Source organism: Salvelinus namaycush, chromosome 19 (assembly GCF_016432855.1).
Source record: "Salvelinus namaycush isolate Seneca chromosome 19, SaNama_1.0, whole genome shotgun sequence".
NCBI lineage: Eukaryota > Metazoa > Chordata > Actinopteri > Salmoniformes > Salmonidae > Salvelinus > Salvelinus namaycush.
The window spans coordinates 24,661,080-24,687,944 of NC_052325.1; the positions used below are offsets into that span (position 1 = coordinate 24,661,080).

Here is a 26,865-nt window from a genome sequence, read left to right on the forward strand (position 1 = left end):
AACCAGCCAGTGTGTGGAGGGAGGGAGGGAGCAGCACAGACAACTGAACCAGCCACAGTGTGGAGGGAGGGAGGGAGCAGCACAGACAACTGAACCAGCCACAGTGTGGAGGGAGGGAGCAGCACAGACAACTGAACCAGCCACAGTGTGGAGGGAGGGAGCAGCACAGACAACTGAACCAGCCACAGTGTGGAGGGAGGGAGCAGCACAGACAACTGAACCAGCCACAGTGTGGAGGGAGGGAGGGAGCAGCACAGACAACTGAACCAGCCACAGTGTGGAGGGAGGGAGGGAGCAGCACAGACAACTGAACCAGCCACAGTGTGGAGGGAGGGAGGGAGCAGCACAGACAACTGAACCAGCCAGTGTGGAGGGAGGGAGCAGCACAGACAACTGAACCAGCCACAGTGTGGAGGGAGGGAGGGGGCAGCACAGACAACTGAACCAGCCACAGTGTGGAGGGAGGGAGGGAGCAGCACAGACAACTGAACCAGCCACAGTGTGGAGGGAGGGAGCAGCACAGACAACTGAACCAACCACAGTGTGGAGGGAGGGAGGGAGCAGCACAGACAACTGAACCAGCCACCAGTGTGGAGGGAGGGAGGGAGCAGCACAGACAACTGAACCAGCCACAGTGTGGAGGGAGGGAGGGATCAGCACAGACAACTGAACCAGCCACAGTGTGGAGGGAGGGAGCAGGTAGGACAACTGAACCAGCCACAGTGTGGAGGGAGGGAGGGAGCAGCACAGACAACTGAATCAGCCACAGTGTGGAGGGAGGGAGGGAGCAGCACAGACAACTGAACCAGCCAACAGTGTGGAGGGAGGGAGCAGCACAGACAACTGAACCAGCCAACAGTGTGGAGGGAGGGAGCAGCACAGACAACTGAACCAGCCACAGTGTGGAGGGAGGGAGGGAGCAGCACAGACAACTGAACCAGCCACAGTGTGGAGGGAGGGAGGGAGCAGCACAGACAACTGAACCAGCCACAGTGTGGAAGGAGGGAGGGAGGGAGCAGCACAGACAACTGAACCAGCCACAGTGTGGAAGGAGGGAGGGAGGGAGCAGCACAGACAACTGAACCAGCCACAGTGTGGAGGGAGGGAGGGAGGGAGCAGCACAGACAACTGAACCAGCCACAGTGTGGAGGGAGGGAGGGAGGGAGCAGCACAGACAACTGAACCAGCCACAGTGTGGAGGGAGGGAGCAGCGCAGACAACTGAACCAGCCACAGTGTGGAGGGAGGGAGGGAGCAGCACAGACAACTGAACCAGCCACAGTGTGGAGGGAGGGAGGGATCAGCACAGACAACTGAACCAGCCACAGTGTGGAGGGAGGGAGGGGGCAGCACAGACAACTGAACCAGCCACAGTGTGGAGGGAGGGAGGGGGCAGCACAGACAACTGAACCAGCCACAGTGTGGAGGGAGGGAGGGAGCAGCACAGACAACTGAACCAACCACAGTGTGGAGGGAGGGAGGGAGCAGCACAGACAACTGAACCAGCCACCAGTGTGGAGGGAGGGAGGGAGCAGCACAGACAACTGAACCAGCCACAGTGTGGAGGGAGGGAGGGATCAGCACAGACAACTGAACCAGCCACAGTGTGGAGGGAGGGAGCAGGTAGGACAACTGAACCAGCCACAGTGTGGAGGGAGGGAGCAGCACAGACAACTGAACCAGCCACAGTGTGGAGGGAGGGAGGGAGCAGGACAGACAACTGAACCAGCCACAGTGTGGAGGGAGGGAGCAGCACAGACAACTGAATCAGCCACAGTGTGGAGGGAGGGAGGGAGCAGCACAGACAACTGAACCAGCCAACAGTGTGGAGGGAGGGAGCAGCACAGACAACTGAACCAGCCAACAGTGTGGAGGGAGGGAGCAGCACAGACAACTGAACCAGCCACAGTGTGGAGGGAGGGAGGGAGCAGCACAGACAACTGAACCAGCCACAGTGTGGAAGGAGGGAGGGAGGGAGCAGCACAGACAACTGAACCAGCCACAGTGTGGAAGGAGGGAGGGAGGGAGCAGCACAGACAACTGAACCAGCCACAGTGTGGAAGGAGGGAGGGAGGGAGCAGCACAGACAACTGACCCAGCCACAGTGTGGAGGGAGGGAGGGAGGGAGCAGCACAGACAACTGAACCAGCCACAGTGTGGAGGGAGGGACGGATCAGCACAGACAACTGAACCAGCCACAGTGTGGAGGGAGGGAGGGGGCAGCACAGACAACTGAACCAGCCACAGTGTGGAGGGAGGGAGGGGGCAGCACAGACAACTGAACCAGCCACAGTGTGGAGGGAGGGAGGGAGCAGCACAGACAACTGAACCAGCCACAGTGTGGAGGGAGGGAGGGAGCAGCACAGACAACTGAACCAGCCACAGTGTGGAGGGAGGGAGGGAGCAGCACAGACAACTGAACCAGCCAGTGTGGAGGGAGGGAGCAGCACAAACAACTGAACCACTCACAGTGTGGAGGGAGGGAGCAGCACAGACAACTGAACCAGCCAGTGTGGAGGGAGGGAGCAGCACAGACAACTGAACCACTCACAGTGTGGAGGGAGGGAGCAGCACAGACAACTGAACCAGCCAGTGTGGAGGGAGGGAGCAGCACAGACAACTGAACCAGCCACAGTGTGGAGGGAGGGAGCAGCACAGACAACTGAACCAGCCACAGTGTGGAGGGAGGGAGGGAGCAGCACAGACAACTGAACCAGCCACAGTGTGGAGGGAGGGAGGGAGCAGCACAGACAACTGAACCAGCCACAGTGTGGAGGGAGGGAGGGAGCAGCACAGACAACTGAACCAGCCACAGTGTGGAGGGAGGGAGGGAGCAGCACAGACAACTGAACCAGCCACAGTGTGGAGGGAGGGAGGGAGCAGCACAGACAACTGAACCAGCCACAGTGTGGAGGGAGGGAGGGAGCAGCACAGACAACTGAACCAGCCACAGTGTGGAGGGAGGGAGGGAGCAGCACAGACAACTGAACCAGCCACAGTGTGGAGGGAGGGAGGGAGCAGCACAGACAACTGAACCAGCCACAGTGTGGAGGGAGGGAGGGAGCAGCACAGACAACTGAACCAGCCACAGTGTGGAGGGAGGGAGGGAGCAGCACAGACAACTGAACCAGCCACAGTGTGGAGGGAGGGAGCAGCACAGACAACTGAACCAGCCACAGTGTGGAGGGAGCAGCACAGACAACTGAACCAGCCACAGTGTGGAGGGAGGGAGGGAGCAGCACAGACAACTGAACCACTCACAGTGTGGAGGGAGGGAGCAGCACAGACAACTGAACCACTCACAGTGTGGAGGGAGGGAGCAGCACAGACAACTGAACCAGCCACAGTGTGGAGGGAGGGAGCAGCACAGACAACTGAACCAGCCAGTGTGGAGGGAGGGAGCAGCACAGACAACTGAACCACTCACAGTGTGGAGGGAGGGAGCAGCACAGACAACTGAACCAGCCAGTGTGGAGGGAGGGAGCAGCACAGACAACTGAACCACTCACAGTGTGGAGGGAGGGAGCAGCACAGACAACTGAACCAGCCAGTGTGGAGGGAGGGAGCAGCACAGACAACTGAACCAGCCACAGTGTGGAGGGAGGGAGGGAGCAGCACAGACAACTGAACCAGCCACAGTGTGGAGGGAGGGAGGGAGCAGCACAGACAACTGAACCAGCCACAGTGTGGAGGGAGGGAGGGAGCAGCACAGACAACTGAACCAGCCACAGTGTGGAGGGAGGGAGGGAGCAGCACAGACAACTGAACCAGCCACAGTGTGGAGGGAGGGAGGGAGCAGCACAGACAACTGAACCAGCCACAGTGTGGAGGGAGGGAGGGAGCAGCACAGACAACTGAACCAGCCACAGTGTGGAAGGAGGGAGGGAGGGAGCAGCACAGACAACTGAACCAGCCACAGTGTGGAAGGAGGGAGGGAGGGAGCAGCACAGACAACTGAACCAGCCACAGTGTGGAGGGAGGGAGGGAGCAGCACAGACAACTGAACCAGCCACAGTGTGGAGGGAGGGAGGGAGGGAGCAGCACAGACAACTGAACCAGCCACAGTGTGGAGGGAGGGAGCAGCGCAGACAACTGAACCAGCCACAGTGTGGAGGGAGGGAGGGAGCAGCACAGACAACTGAACCAGCCACAGTGTGGAGGGAGGGAGGGAGCAGCACAGACAACTGAACCAGCCACAGTGTGGAGGGAGGGAGGGAGCAGCACAGACAACTGAACCAGCCACAGTGTGGAGGGAGGGAGGGAGCAGCACAGACAACTGAACCAGCCACAGTGTGGAGGGAGGGAGGGAGCAGCACAGACAACTGAACCAGCCACAGTGTGGAGGGAGGGAGGGAGCAGCACAGACAACTGAACCAGCCACAGTGTGGAGGGAGGGAGGGAGCAGCACAGACAACTGAACCAGCCACAGTGTGGAGGGAGGGAGGGAGCAGCACAGACAACTGAACCAACCACAGTGTGGAGGGAGGGAGCAGCACAGACAACTGAACCAGCCACAGTGTGGAGGGAGCAGCACAGACAACTGAACCAGCCACAGTGTGGAGGGAGGGAGGGAGCAGCACAGACAACTGAACCAGCCACAGTGTGGAGGGAGGGAGCAGCACAGACAACTGAACCAGCCAGTGTGGAGGGAGGGAGCAGCACAGACAACTGAACCACTCACAGTGTGGAGGGAGGGAGCAGCACAGACAACTGAACCAGCCAGTGTGGAGGGAGGGAGCAGCACAGACAACTGAACCACTCACAGTGTGGAGGGAGGGAGCAGCACAGACAACTGAACCAGCCACAGTGTGGAGGGAGGGAGGGAGCAGCACAGACAACTGAACCAGCCACAGTGTGGAGGGAGGGAGGGAGCAGCACAGACAACTGAACCAGCCACAGTGTGGAGGGAGGGAGGGAGCAGCACAGACAACTGAACCAGCCACAGTGTGGAGGGAGGGAGGGAGCAGCACAGACAACTGAACCAGCCACAGTGTGGAGGGAGGGAGGGAGCAGCACAGACAACTGAACCAGCCACAGTGTGGAGGGAGGGAGGGAGCAGCACAGACAACTGAACCAGCCACAGTGTGGAGGGAGGGAGGGAGCAGCACAGACAACTGAACCAGCCACAGTGTGGAGGGAGGGAGGGAGCAGCACAGACAACTGAACCAGCCACAGTGTGGAGGGAGCAGCACAGACAACTGAACCAGCCACAGTGTGGAGGGAGGGAGGGAGCAGCACAGACAACTGAACCACTCACAGTGTGGAGGGAGGGAGCAGCACAGACAACTGAACCACTCACAGTGTGGAGGGAGGGAGCAGCACAGACAACTGAACCAGCCACAGTGTGGAGGGAGGGAGCAGCACAGACAACTGAACCACTCACAGTGTGGAGGGAGGGAGCAGCACAGACAACTGAACCACTCACAGTGTGGAGGGAGGGAGCAGCACAGACAACTGAACCAGCCACAGTGTGGAGGGAGGGAGCAGCACAGACAACTGAACCAGCCAGTGTGGAGGGAGGGAGCAGCACAGACAACTGAACCACTCACAGTGTGGAGGGAGGGAGCAGCACAGACAACTGAACCAGCCAGTGTGGAGGGAGGGAGCAGCACAGACAACTGAACCAGCCAGTGTGGAGGGAGGGAGCAGCACAGACAACTGAACCAGCCACAGTGTGGAGGGAGGGAGGGAGCAGCACAGACAACTGAACCAGCCACAGTGTGGAGGGAGGGAGGGAGCAGCACAGACAACTGAACCAGCCACAGTGTGGAGGGAGGGAGGGAGCAGCACAGACAACTGAACCAGCCACAGTGTGGAGGGAGGGAGCAGCACAGACAACTGAACCAGCCACAGTGTGGAGGGAGGGAGGGAGCAGCACAGACAACTGAACCAGCCACAGTGTGGAAGGAGGGAGGGAGGGAGCAGCACAGACAACTGAACCAGCCACAGTGTGGAGGGAGGGAGGGAGCAGCACAGACAACTGAACCAGCCACAGTGTGGAGGGAGGGAGGGAGGGAGCAGCACAGACAACTGAACCAGCCACAGTGTGGAGGGAGGGAGGGAGGGAGCAGCACAGACAACTGAACCAGCCACAGTGTGGAGGGAGGGAGGGAGGGAGCAGCACAGACAACTGAACCAGCCACAGTGTGGAGGGAGGGAGGGAGCAGCGCAGACAACTGAACCAGCCACAGTGTGGAGGGAGGGAGGGAGCAGCACAGACAACTGAACCAGCCACAGTGTGGAGGGAGGGAGGGAGCAGCACAGACAACTGAACCAGCCACAGTGTGGAGGGAGGGAGGGAGCAGCACAGACAACTGAACCAGCCACAGTGTGGAGGGAGGGAGGGAGCAGCACAGACAACTGAACCAGCCACAGTGTGGAGGGAGGGAGGGAGCAGCACAGACAACTGAACCAGCCACAGTGTGGAGGGAGGGAGGGAGCAGCACAGACAACTGAACCAGCCACAGTGTGGAGGGAGGGAGGGAGCAGCACAGACAACTGAACCAGCCACAGTGTGGAGGGAGGGAGGGAGCAGCACAGACAACTGAACCAGCCACAGTGTGGAGGGAGGGAGGGAGCAGCACAGACAACTGAACCAGCCACAGTGTGGAGGGAGGGAGCAGCACAGACAACTGAACCAGCCACAGTGTGGAGGGAGCAGCACAGACAACTGAACCAGCCACAGTGTGGAGGGAGGGAGGGAGCAGCACAGACAACTGAACCACTCACAGTGTGGAGGGAGGGAGCAGCACAGACAACTGAACCACTCACAGTGTGGAGGGAGGGAGCAGCACAGACAACTGAACCAGCCACAGTGTGGAGGGAGGGAGCAGCACAGACAACTGAACCAGCCAGTGTGGAGGGAGGGAGCAGCACAGACAACTGAACCACTCACAGTGTGGAGGGAGGGAGCAGCACAGACAACTGAACCAGCCAGTGTGGAGGGAGGGAGCAGCACAGACAACTGAACCACTCACAGTGTGGAGGGAGGGAGCAGCACAGACAACTGAACCAGCCAGTGTGGAGGGAGGGAGCAGCACAGACAACTGAACCAGCCACAGTGTGGAGGGAGGGAGGGAGCAGCACAGACAACTGAACCAGCCACAGTGTGGAGGGAGGGAGGGAGCAGCACAGACAACTGAACCAGCCACAGTGTGGAGGGAGGGAGCAGCACAGACAACTGAACCAGCCACAGTGTGGAGGGAGGGAGGGAGCAGCACAGACAACTGAACCAGCCACAGTGTGGAGGGAGGGAGGGAGCAGCACAGACAACTGAACCAGCCACAGTGTGGAAGGAGGGAGGGAGGGAGCAGCACAGACAACTGAACCAGCCACAGTGTGGAGGGAGGGAGGGAGCAGCACAGACAACTGAACCAGCCACAGTGTGGAGGGAGGGAGGGAGGGAGCAGCACAGACAACTGAACCAGCCACAGTGTGGAGGGAGGGAGGGAGCAGCACAGACAACTGAACCAGCCACAGTGTGGAGGGAGGGAGGGAGGGAGCAGCACAGACAACTGAACCAGCCACAGTGTGGAGGGAGGGAGCAGCGCAGACAACTGAACCAGCCACAGTGTGGAGGGAGGGAGGGAGCAGCACAGACAACTGAACCAGCCACAGTGTGGAGGGAGGGAGGGAGCAGCACAGACAACTGAACCAGCCACAGTGTGGAGGGAGGGAGGGAGCAGCACAGACAACTGAACCAGCCACAGTGTGGAGGGAGGGAGGGAGCAGCACAGACAACTGAACCAGCCACAGTGTGGAGGGAGGGAGGGAGCAGCACAGACAACTGAACCAGCCACAGTGTGGAGGGAGGGAGGGAGCAGCACAGACAACTGAACCAGCCACAGTGTGGAGGGAGGGAGGGAGCAGCACAGACAACTGAACCAGCCACAGTGTGGAGGGAGGGACGGATCAGCACAGACAACTGAACCAGCCACAGTGTGGAGGGAGGGAGGGGGCAGCACAGACAACTGAACCAGCCACAGTGTGGAGGGAGGGAGGGGGCAGCACAGACAACTGAACCAGCCACAGTGTGGAGGGAGGGAGGGAGCAGCACAGACAACTGAACCAACCACAGTGTGGAGGGAGGGAGCAGCACAGACAACTGAACCAGCCACAGTGTGGAGGGAGGGAGGGAGCAGCACAGACAACTGAACCAGCCACAGTGTGGAGGGAGGGAGGGAGCAGCACAGACAACTGAACCAGCCACAGTGTGGAGGGAGGGAGGGAGCAGCACAGACAACTGAACCAGCCACAGTGTGGAGGGAGGGAGGGAGGGAGCAGCACAGACAACTGAACCAGCCACAGTGTGGAGGGAGGGAGCAGCACAGACAACTGAACCAGCCACAGTGTGGAGGGAGCAGCACAGACAACTGAACCAGCCACAGTGTGGAGGGAGGGAGGGAGCAGCACAGACAACTGAACCACTCACAGTGTGGAGGGAGGGAGCAGCACAGACAACTGAACCACTCACAGTGTGGAGGGAGGGAGCAGCACAGACAACTGAACCAGCCAGTGTGGAGGGAGGGAGCAGCACAGACAACTGAACCAGCCAGTGTGGAGGGAGGGAGCAGCACAGACAACTGAAGCACTCACAGTGTGGAGGGAGGGAGCAGCACAGACAACTGAACCAGCCAGTGTGGAGGGAGGGAGCAGCACAGACAACTGAACCACTCACAGTGTGGAGGGAGGGAGCAGCACAGACAACTGAACCAGCCAGTGTGGAGGGAGGGAGCAGCACAGACAACTGAACCACTCACAGTGTGGAGGGAGGGAGCAGCACAGACAACTGAACCAGCCAGTGTGGAGGGAGGGAGCAGCACAGACAACTGAACCAGCCACAGTGTGGAGGGAGGGAGGGAGCAGCACAGACAACTGAACCAGCCACAGTGTGGAGGGAGGGAGGGAGCAGCACAGACAACTGAACCAGCCACAGTGTGGAGGGAGGGAGGGAGCAGCACAGACAACTGAACCAGCCACAGTGTGGAGGGAGGGAGGGAGCAGCACAGACAACTGAACCAGCCACAGTGTGGAGGGAGGGAGGGAGCAGCACAGACAACTGAACCAGCCACAGTGTGGAGGGAGGGAGGGAGCAGCACAGACAACTGAACCAGCCACAGTGTGGAGGGAGGGAGGGAGCAGCACAGACAACTGAACCAGCCACAGTGTGGAGGGAGGGAGGGAGCAGCACAGACAACTGAACCAGCCACAGTGTGGAGGGAGGGAGCAGCACAGACAACTGAACCAGCCACAGTGTGGAGGGAGGGAGGGAGCAGCACAGACAACTGAACCACTCACAGTGTGGAGGGAGGGAGCAGCACAGACAACTGAACCAGCCACAGTGTGGAGGGAGGGAGCAGCACAGACAACTGAACCAGCCAGTGTGGAGGGAGGGAGCAGCACAGACAACTGAACCACTCACAGTGTGGAGGGAGGGAGCAGCACAGACAACTGAACCAGCCAGTGTGGAGGGAGGGAGCAGCACAGACAACTGAACCAGCAGTGTGGAGGGAGGGAGCAGCACAGACAACTGAACCACTCACAGTGTGGAGGGAGGGAGCAGCACAGACAACTGAACCAGCCAGTGTGGAGGGAGGGAGCAGCACAGACAACTGAACCACTCACAGTGTGGAGGGAGGGAGCAGCACAGACAACTGAACCAGCCAGTGTGGAGGGAGGGAGCAGCACAGACAACTGAACCAGCAGTGTGGAGGGAGGGAGCAGCACAGACAACTGAACCAGCCAGTGTGGAGGGAGGGAGGGAGCAGCACAGACAACTGAACCAGCCACAGTGTGGAGGGAGGGAGGGAGCAGCACAGACAACTGAACCAGCCACAGTGTGGAGGGAGGGAGGGAGCAGCACAGACAACTGAACCAGCCACAGTGTGGAGGGAGGGAGGGAGCAGCACAGACAACTGAACCAGCCACAGTGTGGAGGGAGGGAGCAGCACAGACAACTGAACCAGCCACAGTGTGGAGGGAGCAGCACAGACAACTGAACCAGCCACAGTGTGGAGGGAGGGAGGGAGCAGCACAGACAACTGAACCACTCACAGTGTGGAGGGAGGGAGCAGCACAGACAACTGAACCACTCACAGTGTGGAGGGAGGGAGCAGCACAGACAACTGAACCAGCCACAGTGTGGAGGGAGGGAGCAGCACAGACAACTGAACCAGCCAGTGTGGAGGGAGGGAGCAGCACAGACAACTGAACCACTCACAGTGTGGAGGGAGGGAGCAGCACAGACAACTGAACCAGCCAGTGTGGAGGGAGGGAGCAGCACAGACAACTGAACCACTCACAGTGTGGAGGGAGGGAGCAGCACAGACAACTGAACCAGCCAGTGTGGAGGGAGGGAGCAGCACAGACAACTGAACCAGCCACAGTGTGGAGGGAGGGAGGGAGCAGCACAGACAACTGAACCAGCCACAGTGTGGAGGGAGGGAGCAGCACAGACAACTGAACCAGCCACAGTGTGGAGGGAGGGAGGGAGCAGCACAGACAACTGAACCAGCCACAGTGTGGAGGGAGGGAGGGAGCAGCACAGACAACTGAACCAGCCACAGTGTGGAGGGAGGGAGGGAGCAGCACAGACAACTGAACCAGCCACAGTGTGGAGGGAGGGAGCAGCACAGACAACTGAACCAGCCACAGTGTGGAGGGAGGGAGGGAGCAGCACAGACAACTGAACCACTCACAGTGTGGAGGGAGGGAGCAGCACAGACAACTGAACCAGCCACAGTGTGGAGGGAGGGAGCAGCACAGACAACTGAACCAGCCAGTGTGGAGGGAGGGAGCAGCACAGACAACTGAACCACTCACAGTGTGGAGGGAGGGAGCAGCACAGACAACTGAACCACTCACAGTGTGGAGGGAGGGAGCAGCACAGACAACTGAACCAGCAGTGTGGAGGGAGGGAGCAGCACAGACAACTGAACCAGCCACAGTGTGGAGGGAGGGAGGGAGCAGCACAGACAACTGAACCAGCCACAGTGTGGAGGGAGGGAGGGAGCAGCACAGACAACTGAACCAGCCACAGTGTGGAGGGAGGGAGCAGCACAGACAACTGAACCAGCCACAGTGTGGAGGGAGGGAGGGAGCAGCACAGACAACTGAACCAGCCACAGTGTGGAGGGAGGGAGGGAGCAGCACAGACAACTGAACCAGCCACAGTGTGGAGGGAGGGAGGGAGCAGCACAGACAACTGAACCAGCCACAGTGTGGAGGGAGGGAGGGAGCAGCACAGACAACTGAACCAGCCACAGTGTGGAGGGAGGGAGGGAGCAGCACAGACAACTGAACCAGCCAGTGTGTGGAGGGAGGGAGGGAGCAGCACAGACAACTGAACCAGCCAGTGTGTGGAGGGAGGGAGGGAGCAGCACAGACAACTGAACCAGCCACAGTGTGGAGGGAGGGAGCAGCACAGACAACTGAACCAGCCACAGTGTGGAGGGAGGGAGCAGACAGGATAGGAACCTCTGGGTAAGAGCTGGACAAAAATAAAAGCTGATGCTCTTGACCATGAGATGATTACTCTCACTATGACAGGTGGACCATTAAGAAACTGCAGTGTGTGTTGGTGTGTGTGTCTCCATGTGTTCTTGGCAGTGCCAGGGAGGGTGTGTGTGTGTGTGTGTGTGTGTGTGTGTGTGTATGTGTACACAAGCTGCTGAAATGCCTGATATGCTTGTATCAGCTGGCTGCTCTTGGCTTGGGCGTCTCAGTGAGTGGCCACAGCAGTGCCCAGTGAAGAGTGACAGCCAGGCTGCCCATTGTGAGAGGCACGGCACCAAGGGGCGAGGGTGGGTCGGTCTGGTGGCCTTCCTGTGTTATAACAACGAGCCATATAAAAATGGGACTTTTACCCCCAGTGAGCCAGGGCCCATTATTTACTACAAATGGGTCCCAGGGTGGGGACACAGGAGGTGCCTTCATGCAGATTCAGAGTGTAACAGTGCGTTTTGACAACAGCATGGCTTTTCAACTCTGTCAAAACATCCCCCTGTCAAAACATCCCCCTGTCAAAACATCCCCCTGACGTTTCCCTGCTTCTCTCCTGACCGAGATCACATGGAAGAAGCTGAGAACTGTTTTGAAATGGAAATGGAAACAAATAAAAATGTTAACTGTGACACTTTTACAATGTCTTTGTAACAACAGCAATCTGTTACATATGTAGCCTCATGATGTCATCATAGCCTGTTCCCCTGAGTGTGTGTGTGTGTGTGTGTGTGTGTGTGTGTGTGTGAGAGAGAGATAGGCTACTCGCGGTGTGTGTTTGTTACTTACATGGGGCATAGAACATGACCAGGGCAGATGGGTGTTCCTCCAGGAACCCATCTAAGGAGTCGTCAGTCAGGTGGAAGACGGGGGAGTCAGTCTCCGACCATTGGACCTCTGGGGCCTTCGGCTGGGGGGGCTGGGGACTGGATGGGGAGAGCGAGGTGGTGAGGGGTGGGAGTGAAAATGAGAGGGGAAAAGATAGAAGGGAAAGAGGGGTGAGAGAAAGGAGAGAGACATGTAAGGAGCCCAGAAGTGAGTTAACCTCTTGAGCCTATGGGGGCGCCATTTCGACTTTGTAAAAATGAGTTCCCAAATTAAACTGCCTCGTACTCAATTCTTGCTCGTACAATATGCATATTATTATTACTATTGGATAGAAAACACTCTCTAGTTTCTAAAACCGTTTGAATTATTTCTCTGAGTGAAACAGAACTCATTCTGCAGCACATTTCCTGTCAGGGAGTGAGATTTCAGAAATCGAGGTCCCTGTTCTGAGGTCAGTTTATAAGTCCCCATGTAAGCCATCGGGCTACATGCACTGCATACGCCTTCCTCTAGATGTCAGTAAGCGGTGAGAATTTGAATGGAGTCGATTGCGCAATCTGGGGCCCTATATAAGACCGTGGAACGGAAGTACCGTCCTTTTCAACGGTGCGCCTGGCGCATCAGGGACATCACTATGGCCTCCTGCAAAGCTTTCGTTTTAGCAGTTCTGTATCTCCGGTCATGTTTTTATTCGTTATAGTTGTTAAAGACATCATAAGGTAGTTAATTTAAACCGACTTCTAGCAGTTTATTGCGATTTTCCTGGATTTCTTTGTGATGCGCTTTCACGAGTTGGACACCTCTCCAGTGGGTGGCTAACGTTAGCGGCTATTTCGACAGGACAAGAGGACATCTTTCAACCCAAAGACGATTGTTCTGGAGAAAGGACACCTTGCCCAAGATTCTGATGGAAGCTCAGCTAATAGTAAGCAGTCTTTATGCTGTTAATTCGTACTTATGTTGACAAATGTCAAATAATAATTCCGCCATGAATTATGGTGCGGTCTCGCTTTAGCGCACGCTGTATTGCGCAATAACGTTAATTTTAAAAATCTAACACAGCGATTGCATTAAGAACTAATTTATCTTTCATTTGCTGTCCAATCTGTATTTTTTAATCAAGTTTATGAATAGTTTTCGATTAGATTAGGTGCCTCTCCAAGATGGCGCCGGACAGATTGCTTGAAGTTTTGGCCACTAATCACATTGTATAACCACGATTTGTGCCGCTAAATATGCACATTTTCGAACAAACTCTATATGCATTGTGTAATATGATGTTATAGGACTGTCATCTGAAGAATTCTGAGAAGGTTAGTGAAAAAATGTATATCTTTTGGTGGTTTATACGTTATCGCTATGTTTGGCTTGAATCAATGCTGTTGTGATGTTTGCTATTGTGGTAAGCTAATATAACGCTATATTGTGTTTTCGCTGTAAAACACTTAGAAAATCTGAAATATTGTCTGGATTCACAAGATCTGTGGCTTTCAATTGCTGTACGCTGTGTATTTTTAAGAAATGTTTTATGATGAGTAATTAGGTAATACACGTTGCTCTCTGTAGTTATTCTAGTCGCTTTGGTGAGAGTTGTGATGGTGGCTGCAATGGTAAACTATGATTTATACCTGAAATATGCACATTTTTCTAACAAAACATATGCTATACAATAAATATGTTATCAGACTGTCATCTGATGAAGTTGTTTCTTGGTTAGTGGCTATTTATATCTTTATTTGGTCGAATGTGTGATAGCTGCTGATGGAGTAAAAAAAATGGTGGAGTATGGAAGTGGTGTCTTTTGCTAACGTGGTTAGCTAATAGATTTACATAGTGTCTTCCCTGTAAAACATTTTAAAAATCAGAAATGATGGCTGGATTCACAAGATGTGTATCTTTCATCTGGTGTCTTGGACTTGTGATTTAATGATATTTAGATGCTAGTATTTACTTGTGACGCTATGCTAGGCTATGCTAGTCAGCTTTTTTACTGATGGGGGTGCTCCCGGATCCGGGTTTGGGAGGAATTAGAGGTTAAAGCATGTCTGTTATGAGGCAGACCTAGCTATAGATCATACTCCACCTCACGTCAGCTACATCTGGCCTGTACTGGTCACACCCGTATGACAGAGCCCTCCCTACCACTGCCAAGACCAAATACAAACACCTTCCAGTCTTTTATCCATACTGGCCACTAGTCAAGGAGAAAATGTACGAGGGTTCATAACACACTGTCTAGGGGGAAGGATATCTGTTTTAAATGTCACTATGTGCAAATGGGATGCGGTCATAAATCTACAGCTTTGCACAGTGACATTTAAAACAGATATCCTTCCCCCTAGACAGTGTGTGCTGCGGAGTACTTTTTATAACTAGGCAAGTCAGGCCAAACCCTCACCTAAACCGGACGACTCTGGGCCAATTGTGCACCGAATAACGGCCGGTTGTAACACAGCCTGGTCTGTAGACACCTCAAGCACTACAATACAGTGCCTAAGACTGCTGCGCCACTCGGGAGGCCGAGTGCATGTCATTGCCATTATAATAAAAAGTACAGCTAGGCTATACTTATACACAGTACTTATTCATAGCCAGATGTCCAGGTCGTTCCTAGACAACATCAAGTGCACATCCTCCTTACTTAGCGAGATCGTGATGAATACCGCTAACCACCTTGTGTGTGTGGTGTCTCTTCCATAATTCCACCATAGAGGAATCTAAAAGCCAAATGCTGCAGTATTTTTCAGGTTCAGCCCATCTCGTGGTGGCTGTGTTAAAAAATAATAATCATTTAACCTTTATTTCACTAGGCAAGTCAGTTAAGAACAAATTCTTATTTACAATGACGGCCTACCCCGACCAAACCCGGACGATGCTGGGCCAATTGTGCGCCGCCCTATGAGATTCCCAATCATGACCGGATGTGATTCAGCCTGGATTCGATCCAGGGACTTCAGTGATGCCTTTTGCACTGAGATGCAGTGCCTTAGACCGCTGCGCCACTCGGGAGCCCTGTGTGAAGCCGTCCACAGAGGCATATAATATTCACTAAGGATATTCAAGACGATTGGATACGTATCTAGATACATGGGCTTCGACACGATACAGGAACCATACGTTTTAGTTTGAAATGATTCAGTGCTATTGGAGAACGAATTGATGCGATTCGGTTCAATGCGATTCAATTCGATGCACTAACATGTTGCATAAAACACATTCATTTCCCATTCTAAATTACAATCTGCTGCTGATGGAGCTCATGAGCTGAGCCTCTCTGAGCTGACGTGTGTGTGTGTAAATGAGTGTATGTCTATGATGTGTGTACTATGTAAGCACCTGAGCTGAGCTATAAGGGAGGCATCTACAGTACCACCCCACTACCCCTATCTGGTTAGGGGGGGGGGGGGGCAATGTAGCCTGTTTTCTGTCCCCCCACTTTGGCACTGAAATCACCATCAACCACTAATCAATCATTTTTGAAGATTAAGTGTTTGAGCTAGTAATGTATTCATATTTATTGTGTACAAATTATCTATGACATAGCCAATGCATATATAGCTTAATACGTATTGTGTACAAATTATCTATGACATAGCCAATGCATATATAGCTTAATACTTATTGTGTACAAATTATCTATGACATAGCCAATGAATATACAGCACAACTTTGGATTTCACCCCCATCTCAAAATCAGATAGTTTTGATGTTTTTAGTGAGCTTTTCTCTTCCTGCTTTGACCATGTAGTGCGCCTTGCAAAAGTGAATGCTGTCCTTGTTATGAAATGATCAATTTTACCCTGTATACAGTGGGGAGAACAAGTATTTGATACACTGCCGATTTTGCAGGTTTTCCTACTTACAAAGCATGTAGAGGTCTGTAATTTTTATCATAGGTACACTTCAACTGTGAAAGACGGAATCTAAAACAAAAATCCAGAAAATCGCATTGTATGATTTTTAAGTAATTAATTTGCATTTTATTGCATGACATAAGTATTTGATCACCTACCAACCAGTAAGAATTCCGGCTCTCACAGACCTGTTAGTTCTTCTTTAAGAAGCCCTCCTGTTCTCCACTCATTACCTGTATTAACTGCACCTGTTTGAACTCGTTACCTGTATAAAAGACACCTGTCCACACACTCAATCAAACAGACTCCAACCTCTCCACAATGGCCAAGACCAGGGAGCTGTGTAAGGACATCAGGGATAAAATTGTAGACCTGCACAAGGCTGGGATGGGCTACAGGACAATAGGAAAGCAGCTTGGTGAGAAGGCAACAACTGTTGGCGCAATTATTAGAAAATGGAAGAAGTTCAAGATGACGGTCAATCAGCCTCGGTCTGGGGCTCCATGCAAGATCTCACCTTGTGGGGCATCAATGATTATGAGGAAGGTGAGGAATCAGCCCAGAACTACACGGCAGGACCTGGTCAATGACCTGAAGAGAGCTGGGACCACAGCCTCAAAGAAAACCATTAGTAACACACTACGCCGTCATGGATTAAAATCCTGCAAAATCGGCAGTGTATCCAATACTTGTTCTCCCCACTGTATATATTTAAAAAAAGACCATATACACAGAATTGTTTAAGCAAAACTATTGCTGATGGTGAACTGAAACAATCAAAATAAAATCTATTGTAAGCCCCGTTCAGCAGGTAGCCTGTTAGCAAGATGACTTGTCGCCAGTAGCTTACTTTGATTTTGGTAAAACACCATTTTCAACAGCACATATTGTAGATAGCAATAGCCTAGCAAATTCCATAAGTTGTCACTCAACTAGTAAAGCCTAATATCCTGAAAGGCATTTTAGCATTTGAATGCTTAAGGTTCCGCACAGATGGGCACTGGGCACACTGTGCAGGGCACACTGTGCAGTTTGACTAGGCTACTGATATTCCCTGGGGTTGTTCGGCATGCAAAATGACTTGTAGTTCAATGACAGTCAACACAGATACACGCTTAGTTCCACACCGAATGAGAGGACGCATCAGTTGTCACAAAATAGGAGGTATTTTTGGGTAGTGCAAAGAAAGCTACAACCCCAAAAAGTTAATCAGCGATTCATAACGTTTGAATAAATTCTCTAACCAATGCATGCTACATTTGGATCGGTTTGGGGTCCGCGGACCAATGCTGACATAACGTTTGAATAGGGACCGATGCATATCGGTGAATCGTTACATTCCTAATCATTAACTATTAGTATTACAGGTCTCCTAGCTGGTCAGACTGGACAGGGCCCTGGAGAAAGCCTCAGTCAGGACCACTTTGAACAGATGCTTGATGGGTGTGGGTGTCAGTGTGAGAGAGAAAAAGAGAGTGTGTGTGTTTGAGTGCGTGTACTTGTTATGGGTCTACACCGTGGGATTGTCTCTGAAGTGGGTAGAACACTCCACAGAGAGGAAAGCGGTCATGGTTTGAAGCATCTGCCAGAGCCACTCGAGACTCAAACTGTCTGTGTTCTCTGACCTTAGAGGCATTGTTCGTGTTCCCATATAACAATGTTTCCTCTCTGTCTGTGTTTCCTGAAATAGCTGTGAAATCTGTTCTGTGCCCTTTCAATAGACTAGAGCACGGTAAACAGTCAAATGAGTGTGAGAGCCAACGGGGAGTAGAGTGAATGGGGACATTAATGGGTGTGTTGATGCACTCTTCATGCAGGAGTAAAATGCTATGTTTATCTGAAGCGGGTTACAGTACAGTACGTGTACCGGTATACATTTTTAGTATATGCATGTGGCCTTGCTAACACCACACGCTTACCAACTGAGCCCAACAGCAACATGAATAGGCCACAGAACTTTTCCCACATCAGTTCCCTAACCAGTGATCAGGAAAAGCTCCGGACTCTATTTTATGAGGGGAAAGTGAGGAAGGAAACGGTTAAAACACTCACTTCTTCATCCAGTCAGCGATGTCCTTGGCTGTACCTCCGTAGTTTTCATAGTGGTGCAGGAACTTCCCCTTCCTAAAGACCGGGGGGGGAAGAGAGAGCGAGAGAGCGAGAGGGGACAACAGAGAGAAGAGCGGGGAAAAAGGCTATAATACATATGCTAGCGACAGTACAGAATGACCCCATTTAGAAAACCCACTAATCCATGTCATGCGTGTTGCACAATGTTCTGAGTTGTGATTCTAAGAACTACGACACTACCTACTGTAGCCTACTGTTGACTACACTGAAAGAGATGACCTCTAGGAAAGTGCCTTTTATTAACACTAACATCACTTTATTGGGTTGGACAAGGTCCAACAAGGTCCAAATTTGACTTCCGCTTTTATCCCAACCCCTCTGAAAGACACACATACATTCATAGACAGATTGTTTTGGGAGAGGACCCCGGGAGCTGTTGTTGTGGGGTTTAAGTGCCTTGCCCAGGGGCACAACGGTAGGTAATGGCATCTAGGACTTGATACTAGCAACCCTTCGATTGCCAGCTCACTTCCCACCTGATCTTTCTCGTCAAACCTGGGACTCGACCTGGCAACCCTCTGGTTGCTGGCTCGCCTCTCTAACCTGCTGACCCACAGAGGATATACAGGTTCCTCAGAGAGAAATACAGTACATCAGAGAGAGCTGGGTCACTGTTGTGGAAAGTGGAAAGGAAACAAAGGAAATGTTTTGTGAAAAAAAGCTCAAACAATACTTTAACATCACTAGGTTTAATCTTGCTAAAATGTAGCCAACCAATAGTAAAAGAGCACATCTTGTATGGACTCATCGTTATTATGCATTAGAATAGAAACAGGCTAAAAACAGCATTTAGCGCCTAAATTCTGAAGGAGGGGATTCCAATTGCGTGAATACTGTATCTATGTGGAAACAGATACTCAAGTACTGACTTCATCTTCCCTGACCTCCTGCATGTGTCCGAGACTGAAACAAATCGGTGGTGGGCCGTAGGACACTAGCTGCTCCCGCTGAACCCAGCTGCTCCCGCTGAACCCAGTTTGTCCCGCTGAACCCAGTTTGTCCCGCTGAACCCAGTTGCTCCCGCTGAACCTAGCTGCTCCCGCTGAACCCAGCTGCTCCCGCTGAACCCAGCTGCTCCCGCTGAACCCAGTTGCTCCAGCTGAACCCAGTTGCTCCAGCTGAACCCAGTTGCTCCAGCTGAACCCAGTTGCTCCAGCTGAACCCAGCTGCTCCCGCTGAACCCAGTTGCTCCCGCTGAACCCAGCTGCTCCCGCTGAACCCAGCTGCTCCCGCTGAACCCAGCTGCTCCCGCTGAACCCAGCTGCTCCCGCTGAACCCAGTTGCTCCCGCTGAACCCAGTTGCTCCCGCTGAACCCAGTTGCTCCCGCTGAACCTAGCTGCTCCCGCTGAACCCAGCTGCTCCCGCTGAACCTAGCTGCTCCCGCTGAACCTAGCTGCTCCCGCTGAACCTAGCTGCTCCCGCTGAACCTAGCTGCTCCCGCTGAACCTAGCTGCTCCCGCTGAACCTAGCTGCTCCCGCTGAACCCAGCTGCTCCCGCTGAACCCAGCTGCTCCCGCTGAACCTAATGCCTGCAGATCCTGGTAATTTGTAACCGTCACTGATCTGCAGGGAATAGAATACAGCAGCCAGAGTTGGACAGTATTAGTGCCACTCATCACTTGTAGTTTAATAGGCACAGAGGGAGAGGCCCTTCTGGGTTCCTACGTTTCGTTTTTTGTTCCGCAAAAATGTTAAAAACACTTAGGCCTAAAGCCTGCAGGTATAATGCATGATAATGCAATTATATAACAAGTTATAAAGCATTATACATGCAGGCTTTAAGTATCAACAAGATGTTTAACTTTGTGGCCTCTTCACTGGAAAGAAAAGACATCGGAAAGGGAACTTGAACAGCAAGACAGAGAAAGATCATTGTAACAGCAGTAGGGTTGTTAGCCCCACCACCACACTAGAGGCTGGGTTGGAAAGCTGAGTGACTGGCACTCGCGGATGCTTTTCAAAGCCTATGTCAGATACTCCAATTAGTGTAATTAGCTCCAATGAGTGTAATTTGCCCAATATTAGGAGTTTAGAAATAAAGTTGACAGCATTAGAAATAAGATATTCTCCTCTTTTCAACTGTAGGTACGTCATTTCTATATACAGTACCAGTCAAAAGTTTGGACACACCTACTCATTCAAGGGTTTTTCTTTATTTTCTACTTTGTAAAATAATAGTGAAGACAACAAAATTATGAAATAACATGTGGAACCATGTAGTAACCAAAAGTGTTAAATCCAAATATATTTTATATTTGAGATTCTTCAAAGTAGCCACCCTTTGCCTTGATGACAGCTTTGCACACTTGGCATTCTCTCAACCAGCTTCACCTGGAATGCTTTTCCAACAGTCTTGAAGGAGTTCCCACATATGCTGAGCACTTGTGGCTGCTTTTCCTTCGCTCTGCGGTCCAACTCATCCCAAACCATCTCAATTGGGTTGAGGCCGGGTGATTGTGGAGGCCAGGTCATCTGATGCAGCAATCCATCACTCTCCTTGGTCAAATAGCCATTACACAGCCTATATGCGTGTTGGGTCATTGTCCTGTTGAAAAACAAATGATAGTCCCCCTAAGCGCAAACCAGATGGGATGGCGTAACGCTGCAGAATGCTGTGGTAGCCATGCTGGTTAAGTGTGCCTTGAATTCTACATAAATCACTAACAAGGTCACTAGCAAAGCACCCCCACACCATCACGCCTCCTCCATGCTTCACGGTGCGAACCACACATGCAGAGATCATCCGTTCACCTACTCTGCGTCTCACAAAGAGGCGGTTGGAACCAAAAAGCTCAAATTTGGACTAATCAGACCAAATGACAGATTTCTAATGCCTTTTGCTCGTGTTTCTTGGCCCAAGCAAGTCTCTTCTTATTATTGGTGTCCTTTAGTAGTGATTTCTTTGCAGCAATACAACCATGAAGGCCTGACTCCTCTGAACAGTTGATGTTGAGATGTGTCTGTTACTTGAACTCTGAAGCGTTTAAATGGGCCGCAATTTCTGGGGCTGGTAACTTTGATGAACTTATCCTCTGCAGCAGAGATAACTCTGGGTCTTCCTTTCCTGTTGCGGTCCTCATGAGAGCCAGTTTCATCATATCGCTTGATGGTTTTTTGCAACTGCACTTATATAAACTTTTTTTGAAATTTTCCAGATTGACTGATGTTCATGTCTTAAAGTAATGATGGACTGTTGTTTCTCTTTGCTTATTTGAGCTGTTCTTGCCATAATATGGACTTGGTCTTTTATCAAATAGGGCTATCTTCTGTATACCACCCCTACCTTGTCACAACACAACTGACTAGCTCAAACGCATTAAGGTGGAAAAAATGTCCACAAATTAACTTTTAACAAGGCACACCTGTTAATTGAAATGGATTCCAGGTGAAAATCTCATGAAGCTGGTTGGGAGAATGCCAAGAGTGTGCAAAGCTGTCATTCAGGCAAAGGGACTTTGAAGAATCTCAAATAATCAACACTTTTTTGGTTACTACAGGATTCCATATGTGTTATTTCATAGTTTTGATGTCTTCACTATTATTCTACAATATGGAAAATAGTAAAAATAAAGAAAAACCCTGGAATGAGTAGGTGACCAAACTTTTGACTGGTACTGTATTTGGACACACCTACTCCCTGTTGCACTTCCAAAGCCCTAAGTGCATGAGGGAGTTGTGTGTATGTGTATTGCTTAAAGTAAGGTGGATGAGAGAGATGAGACTCACTCAAAGTAACAGAAGGTGGGGTAGCCCTTGACATTGTACTCCTGCTTGAGGCCATCAAACTCGGCTGGGTGCACGTTCATCCCAGCCAGCACCTAGAGACCAGACACAGGGAGCACGCACGGACACATAGAATGTATTAAAAATCATCACATCACAGCAGGTTAGTTCATTAGAGAAGCACCAAAAAAAGCTCCACTAAATGAAGATGAATGACTCAAGGGGGGACCATGTAAACAGAACGAGACATGAACAGGATGTGTGACAAAGGGGACAATGAAATATGTATTGTCATTTGTTCCATCTTGGTTGGCTTTTCAAAACTCAAAGCATCTGTCAAATCCATTTCAATCTGTGAGGTTCCCTGCCTTCATAATGTCAATGTTTCAGGACTTGTGTCAACACAATTTGGGCTTTCTTATTCTTTTTGAAGACTTAAATAAACTTTGAGAAAAATGTCCTCTTCCTTCACCTGTGACGATATGGTGAAAAATGTGTTGGATGACCTGGCGGACTCTTGCTTATAGTCCCAAATCTATCACTTCCTTCTGCTATCACCTCCTCGCACACACCCACACGCCATGCAGAGCCAAAACATAACACTCCATATGTTGTGTGTGTACATGAGAGGTAAACGCATTCATTATGCAAATCTCTAAACGAGAGGCTTATTTATTCACTCATCATCAGCCAGACTAGCTGAAATCAGACAAAGCATGTATCCCAAATGACTTCATAATCCCTATATAGTGCACTACAAAAAAAGGTAATATAGGGAACAGGGTGGAGAGGGAATAGGGTGGCATTTGGGAGCCGAACAAAAACACCTTAATTTAGATCCCATTCCTTTCCATGCTGCTCCATATGAGGCAGACACACGAAGAGAAAGATGCAGCTACAGTAGCTGTTTCTAAGCAGTAGCTTGGTGGATCTTCTCCCCTCAGAGTCTCTCTACTACGCCTCCTCTGTGCGTGTTCGTTATGAACACGCGGTCTTGGTTTTCAAAGGTGTTCCCTTGATGCTTTCTCCTGTGTGATATTGATCCTTGGTTGACTCTGGTCTACTTTCTTGTTGTTGAGCTAGAGATGTTTTACTTTAGCACCGGAACCAAACTACATCTAGCTTTCAAATTTGATCTGTAACCCGAAAAAAAAAAAAAAAAGTGCAATCTGTTGGTTGCTACATCCATTTTTATACTTTAAAAAAAATTAGTTATTGAAGACAATACCTTATATGCCTCATGAGCTCAGTTTACCTGTCGAACCCCATCAGAACCCAACACATAAGCTTGTTTTAACTCCTCTGTTTGTAAACAATGTGAATGTAAACAAACACTGTATAGCCTCAAAACGATATTGTTGATATCATGGATGGTCAGTCCTTGTATCCATAGCTCTGGCTGTGAATTAGAGAGTGGTTACATTTCCTCTAGCCCAATCCCTCAGCTTTTTACCAAATCATTGGTGGGGTTGACCTTGGTTATTCTTCCAACTGCAGATTGCTGCTTTAAGACTTGAATTGTACTATTCTGTTTTCAGTGTATATGTGTTTGTGGTGGAGGGAGGGAGGAGGACTAAAAGGGAGAGCGAACAAGGGAGCAAACACAAACACTCTGCAGTCTAAACTGGCATATAACCCATACAGAGACTGGAGACTTCAACTGCAGAAAGTTGATCCCATAACTGTGGCTGTGGGGATTTAAAGTGGCAATATGTACCTGTTTCGATGACCCAACCTAATTCACATAGAAATGTGAGTAATAGATCTATCATTCTACTTGAAAGCAAGTCTAAGAAGCGGTAGATCTGTTCTATGTGTACCATTTCTATGCTTTACGTTCTTACGTTTGTTTTTTTACGTCTTTTACATTCCGTTTTGTACACCATCTTCAAAATAGCTGAAACAACAATATTTTTGGTTATGGAAAATATATTTCAGAGCAGTTTAGATTGATGATACAATGATTCTGATGAATGGATTTGAACTGAGAATGTTTTGGGACTAACTACTAGGCAACTAACCCAAAACCACACTCGGAGACAAAGCAGGAGACAGTGTGTTAGGATTTTAAGCAATGTCAATGTGAGAAGATTTGACTTACATATGTACCCTTGGTCTCTGTAGCTGCCTGTTGAAATACGGGCTGCATCCTCTTACAGACACCACACCCTGTAGGAGGAAGAACATGAGACATTACAGAAGCACACCGACGACTCGTCACTCAGTCGCTCTCAATCAACATACTAAACAAGAAGAGGTCCATTGTTTTATCAAGGGCCCAGTAGAATATGAATAGAACTTTGGAGAGCTTGATGTATCTAGATTATACAACCAATAAACTAGTGCAACCTGAACATTCAGTTCAACGACCCAGTGCTTTTCCTTTACACAACTACAAATGACCAATCGTTAAGTATTACTCCTCTCAGGTGAAATGCTATAAATCCACGCATTTTAATGAAAAGGCTGGATATAAATTGTAAAAGTTTAACGTAAAAGAAAACCATCTAGAGCTTGTAAATTGGCTGGAGGAGCATGGTTTTACATTTCATCAATTATTTTATTCAATAAATACCTGATTATCAAAATCAATGAGTCTGGCAGCAAGGGAAGAGGACAAATCTTAGAGGGCTTTAAGGGGCCTCCTTCCACCACATCACTTCCCTAAACTCTCTCTGCTTCCTGGAGGGAGGGATGCATCCCAAATATATTCCTTATATTGTGTACTACGTTTGACCAGGATCCATACGACTCTGGTCAAAGGTAGTGCACTATGCAGGGCATATGGTGCCATTTGGGATGCACACGTTTCATTTTCCATCTTCAAAGACTCTTCTGATGATGTGCTGTATATTCTATGCCAGTAATTAAAGATTATCTACCAATAGAAGCTATTTGCTCTTATCCCGACTTCTCTAAATAGCTTCGGTAGGAGTTCTTATCAAGAGGTACAAAACGTATATTAGGAGTCCGTGATGGTGTGTGTGTGTGTGACTCACATGGGGCATAGAACATCATGAGGATTGGCCTCTCCTCCCTCTTTAGAAGCTTCCTGAAGTCCTGAAAGAGAAAGGAGAAGAGCTGTGAGGAAAAAGGGACCTACTGTAGAATGCAGTGAGTGAACTCGGTAGATCGTTGCACAATAGCTCTGCCTGAAAAGTGTACAAGCCGTCAAAACCTTGGATTCTCTACCCTACTCCTGAAGTGTGCACTTGTACACTCCCCCTCATGGATTTAAAAGGAATGGACGCGAGGAGAATATGCAATTAAGATTCTCCCAAGGGCTGCATTCTGATTCTCTATCCTTCTCAAGATGTTTACACTTGTTCACTCCCCCTAATGCATTTCAGAGGTCCATCCCCACTGACCTTCTCCTCCAATGGGGTTTGAGGAGAGGAGAGAGGGGTATGCAATTGACATTCTCCCCGATTCTTCCTCTTCCAAGGTCGCTGACCTCTGACCTCCTCCAATGTGCTTTGAAAGGGATCCTTTACGCCTCCCAAAGGAGAGTTGTTAAGGCTGACTAATCAACAGATATACTAGGAGCAGGGGGTGGACAACACTGATGCACACTGTCCATCTCTCTGTCCATCTCTCTTTGGCTCTTCATATGTATCACTTAAAGCAAAGCACCAATCAAAAAGGATCTTTTGGTATTTATTTCATTAGTGCACTGTTGATATAACGATGGAAATCGCATCATGCTGTGGCACTTCCTGTATATTTAAAGTTCTAGATCTTGAAAACATGATTTCTGACAAGCAAAACATGTTGGGACTGAATCAACAGTGAACTAAGGGGGAAAAAATCAACAGAAAGGTTGAGTGGTACTTAAGTGACCAGTCGTTATGAGAGTAACTTCCAGACAACAGTTGCTGTCAAACATGCTCATCATCAGAAGACATTTTTTGAACATGCCTTTTGATGGACAGAGAGAGATCAATCTGCACTCAGAGGGTGGGCTCTCCTCTTATCCCAATGCTTTATTCATCCTCACTTCCTGAAAGTCTCATTCAGCAGAAGCTGTTGACACATCTACACCACTCAACAACCCCCCAGGCATGATACGCCACTCAAAAATATAGGATAAAACAGAATGTTAGTTCATCAAAGCACTGTTCAAAGGTGTGTGTGCCATTTGTGTACAGAGCTGGGTTCTGACAGAGTGTCGGCCTCGCTGTTGGAAAGCTGTCTGTCTGAGAGTGCTGACTGCAGTCAGACCAACTCTCCCTTAATAGACCGTGTTGGAACTCAACTGAGGTGAACTTCAGACCGTTTCAGCTTTCTGATGATCACCTGGTCAGTCTATTGCTATGCGTTGTCAGCTTGGAATATATCAAGGTGAGCACATTTAGTGTCAGGGAGGCTGGAGGGTAGAGCGGCGAGACAACCTCTCCACTCTAACCTTTGATGGGAAGTTCGGGCATTTGTCAGCGGGTTATGAACGGTTGTTGTAAACTGAAAGGAAGTCAACACTGTGGCAGGAAACGCACATTCCCATGCAGAAGCACCTTGCTGTAACACAACATGTTATTTCTGTACTTACTTTCTCAGTTTCTACATTAACAACATCTTTAGCTTCCGGGTTCTCCTCCCAAAGAGGGGCTCCTGTGGGGTCTTTTAAAAACGCCACCATGGACTGGAGGGCAGGAGAGAAGGAGAGACAGAGTGAGTCGAAACAATCATTATCATTCTGTCACAACAAAAAGTGATGTTCACCCTCTAGATTCTGGACATAGTGCTAAACACAAAGATAATTCCACATCATTTAAAAATATAAATTTCCCACAGTTGTCATACAAAACCGAAGAGAAGGTTCTAGTCTAACAGA

General features: G+C 50.6%; 1 protein-coding gene across 1 annotated transcript in view; it reads right to left on the reverse strand.

Annotated features, from left to right (window-relative positions):
* The window catches only part of pdia5 (protein disulfide isomerase family A, member 5), a 75,721-nt gene that overhangs the window by 25,419 nt on the left and 23,437 nt on the right, over nucleotides 1–26,865 (reverse strand). The window contains exons 6-11 of the mRNA XM_039014693.1: nucleotides 26,581–26,673; nucleotides 25,034–25,094; nucleotides 24,136–24,203; nucleotides 22,038–22,129; nucleotides 18,233–18,304; nucleotides 12,288–12,424 (exon numbers count right to left, since the gene is read on the reverse strand). Of these exons, the coding sequence (XP_038870621.1) occupies nucleotides 12,288–12,424; nucleotides 18,233–18,304; nucleotides 22,038–22,129; nucleotides 24,136–24,203; nucleotides 25,034–25,094; nucleotides 26,581–26,673 (523 nt within the window). The remainder of the gene's footprint in view (nucleotides 1–12,287; nucleotides 12,425–18,232; nucleotides 18,305–22,037; nucleotides 22,130–24,135; nucleotides 24,204–25,033; nucleotides 25,095–26,580; nucleotides 26,674–26,865) is intronic.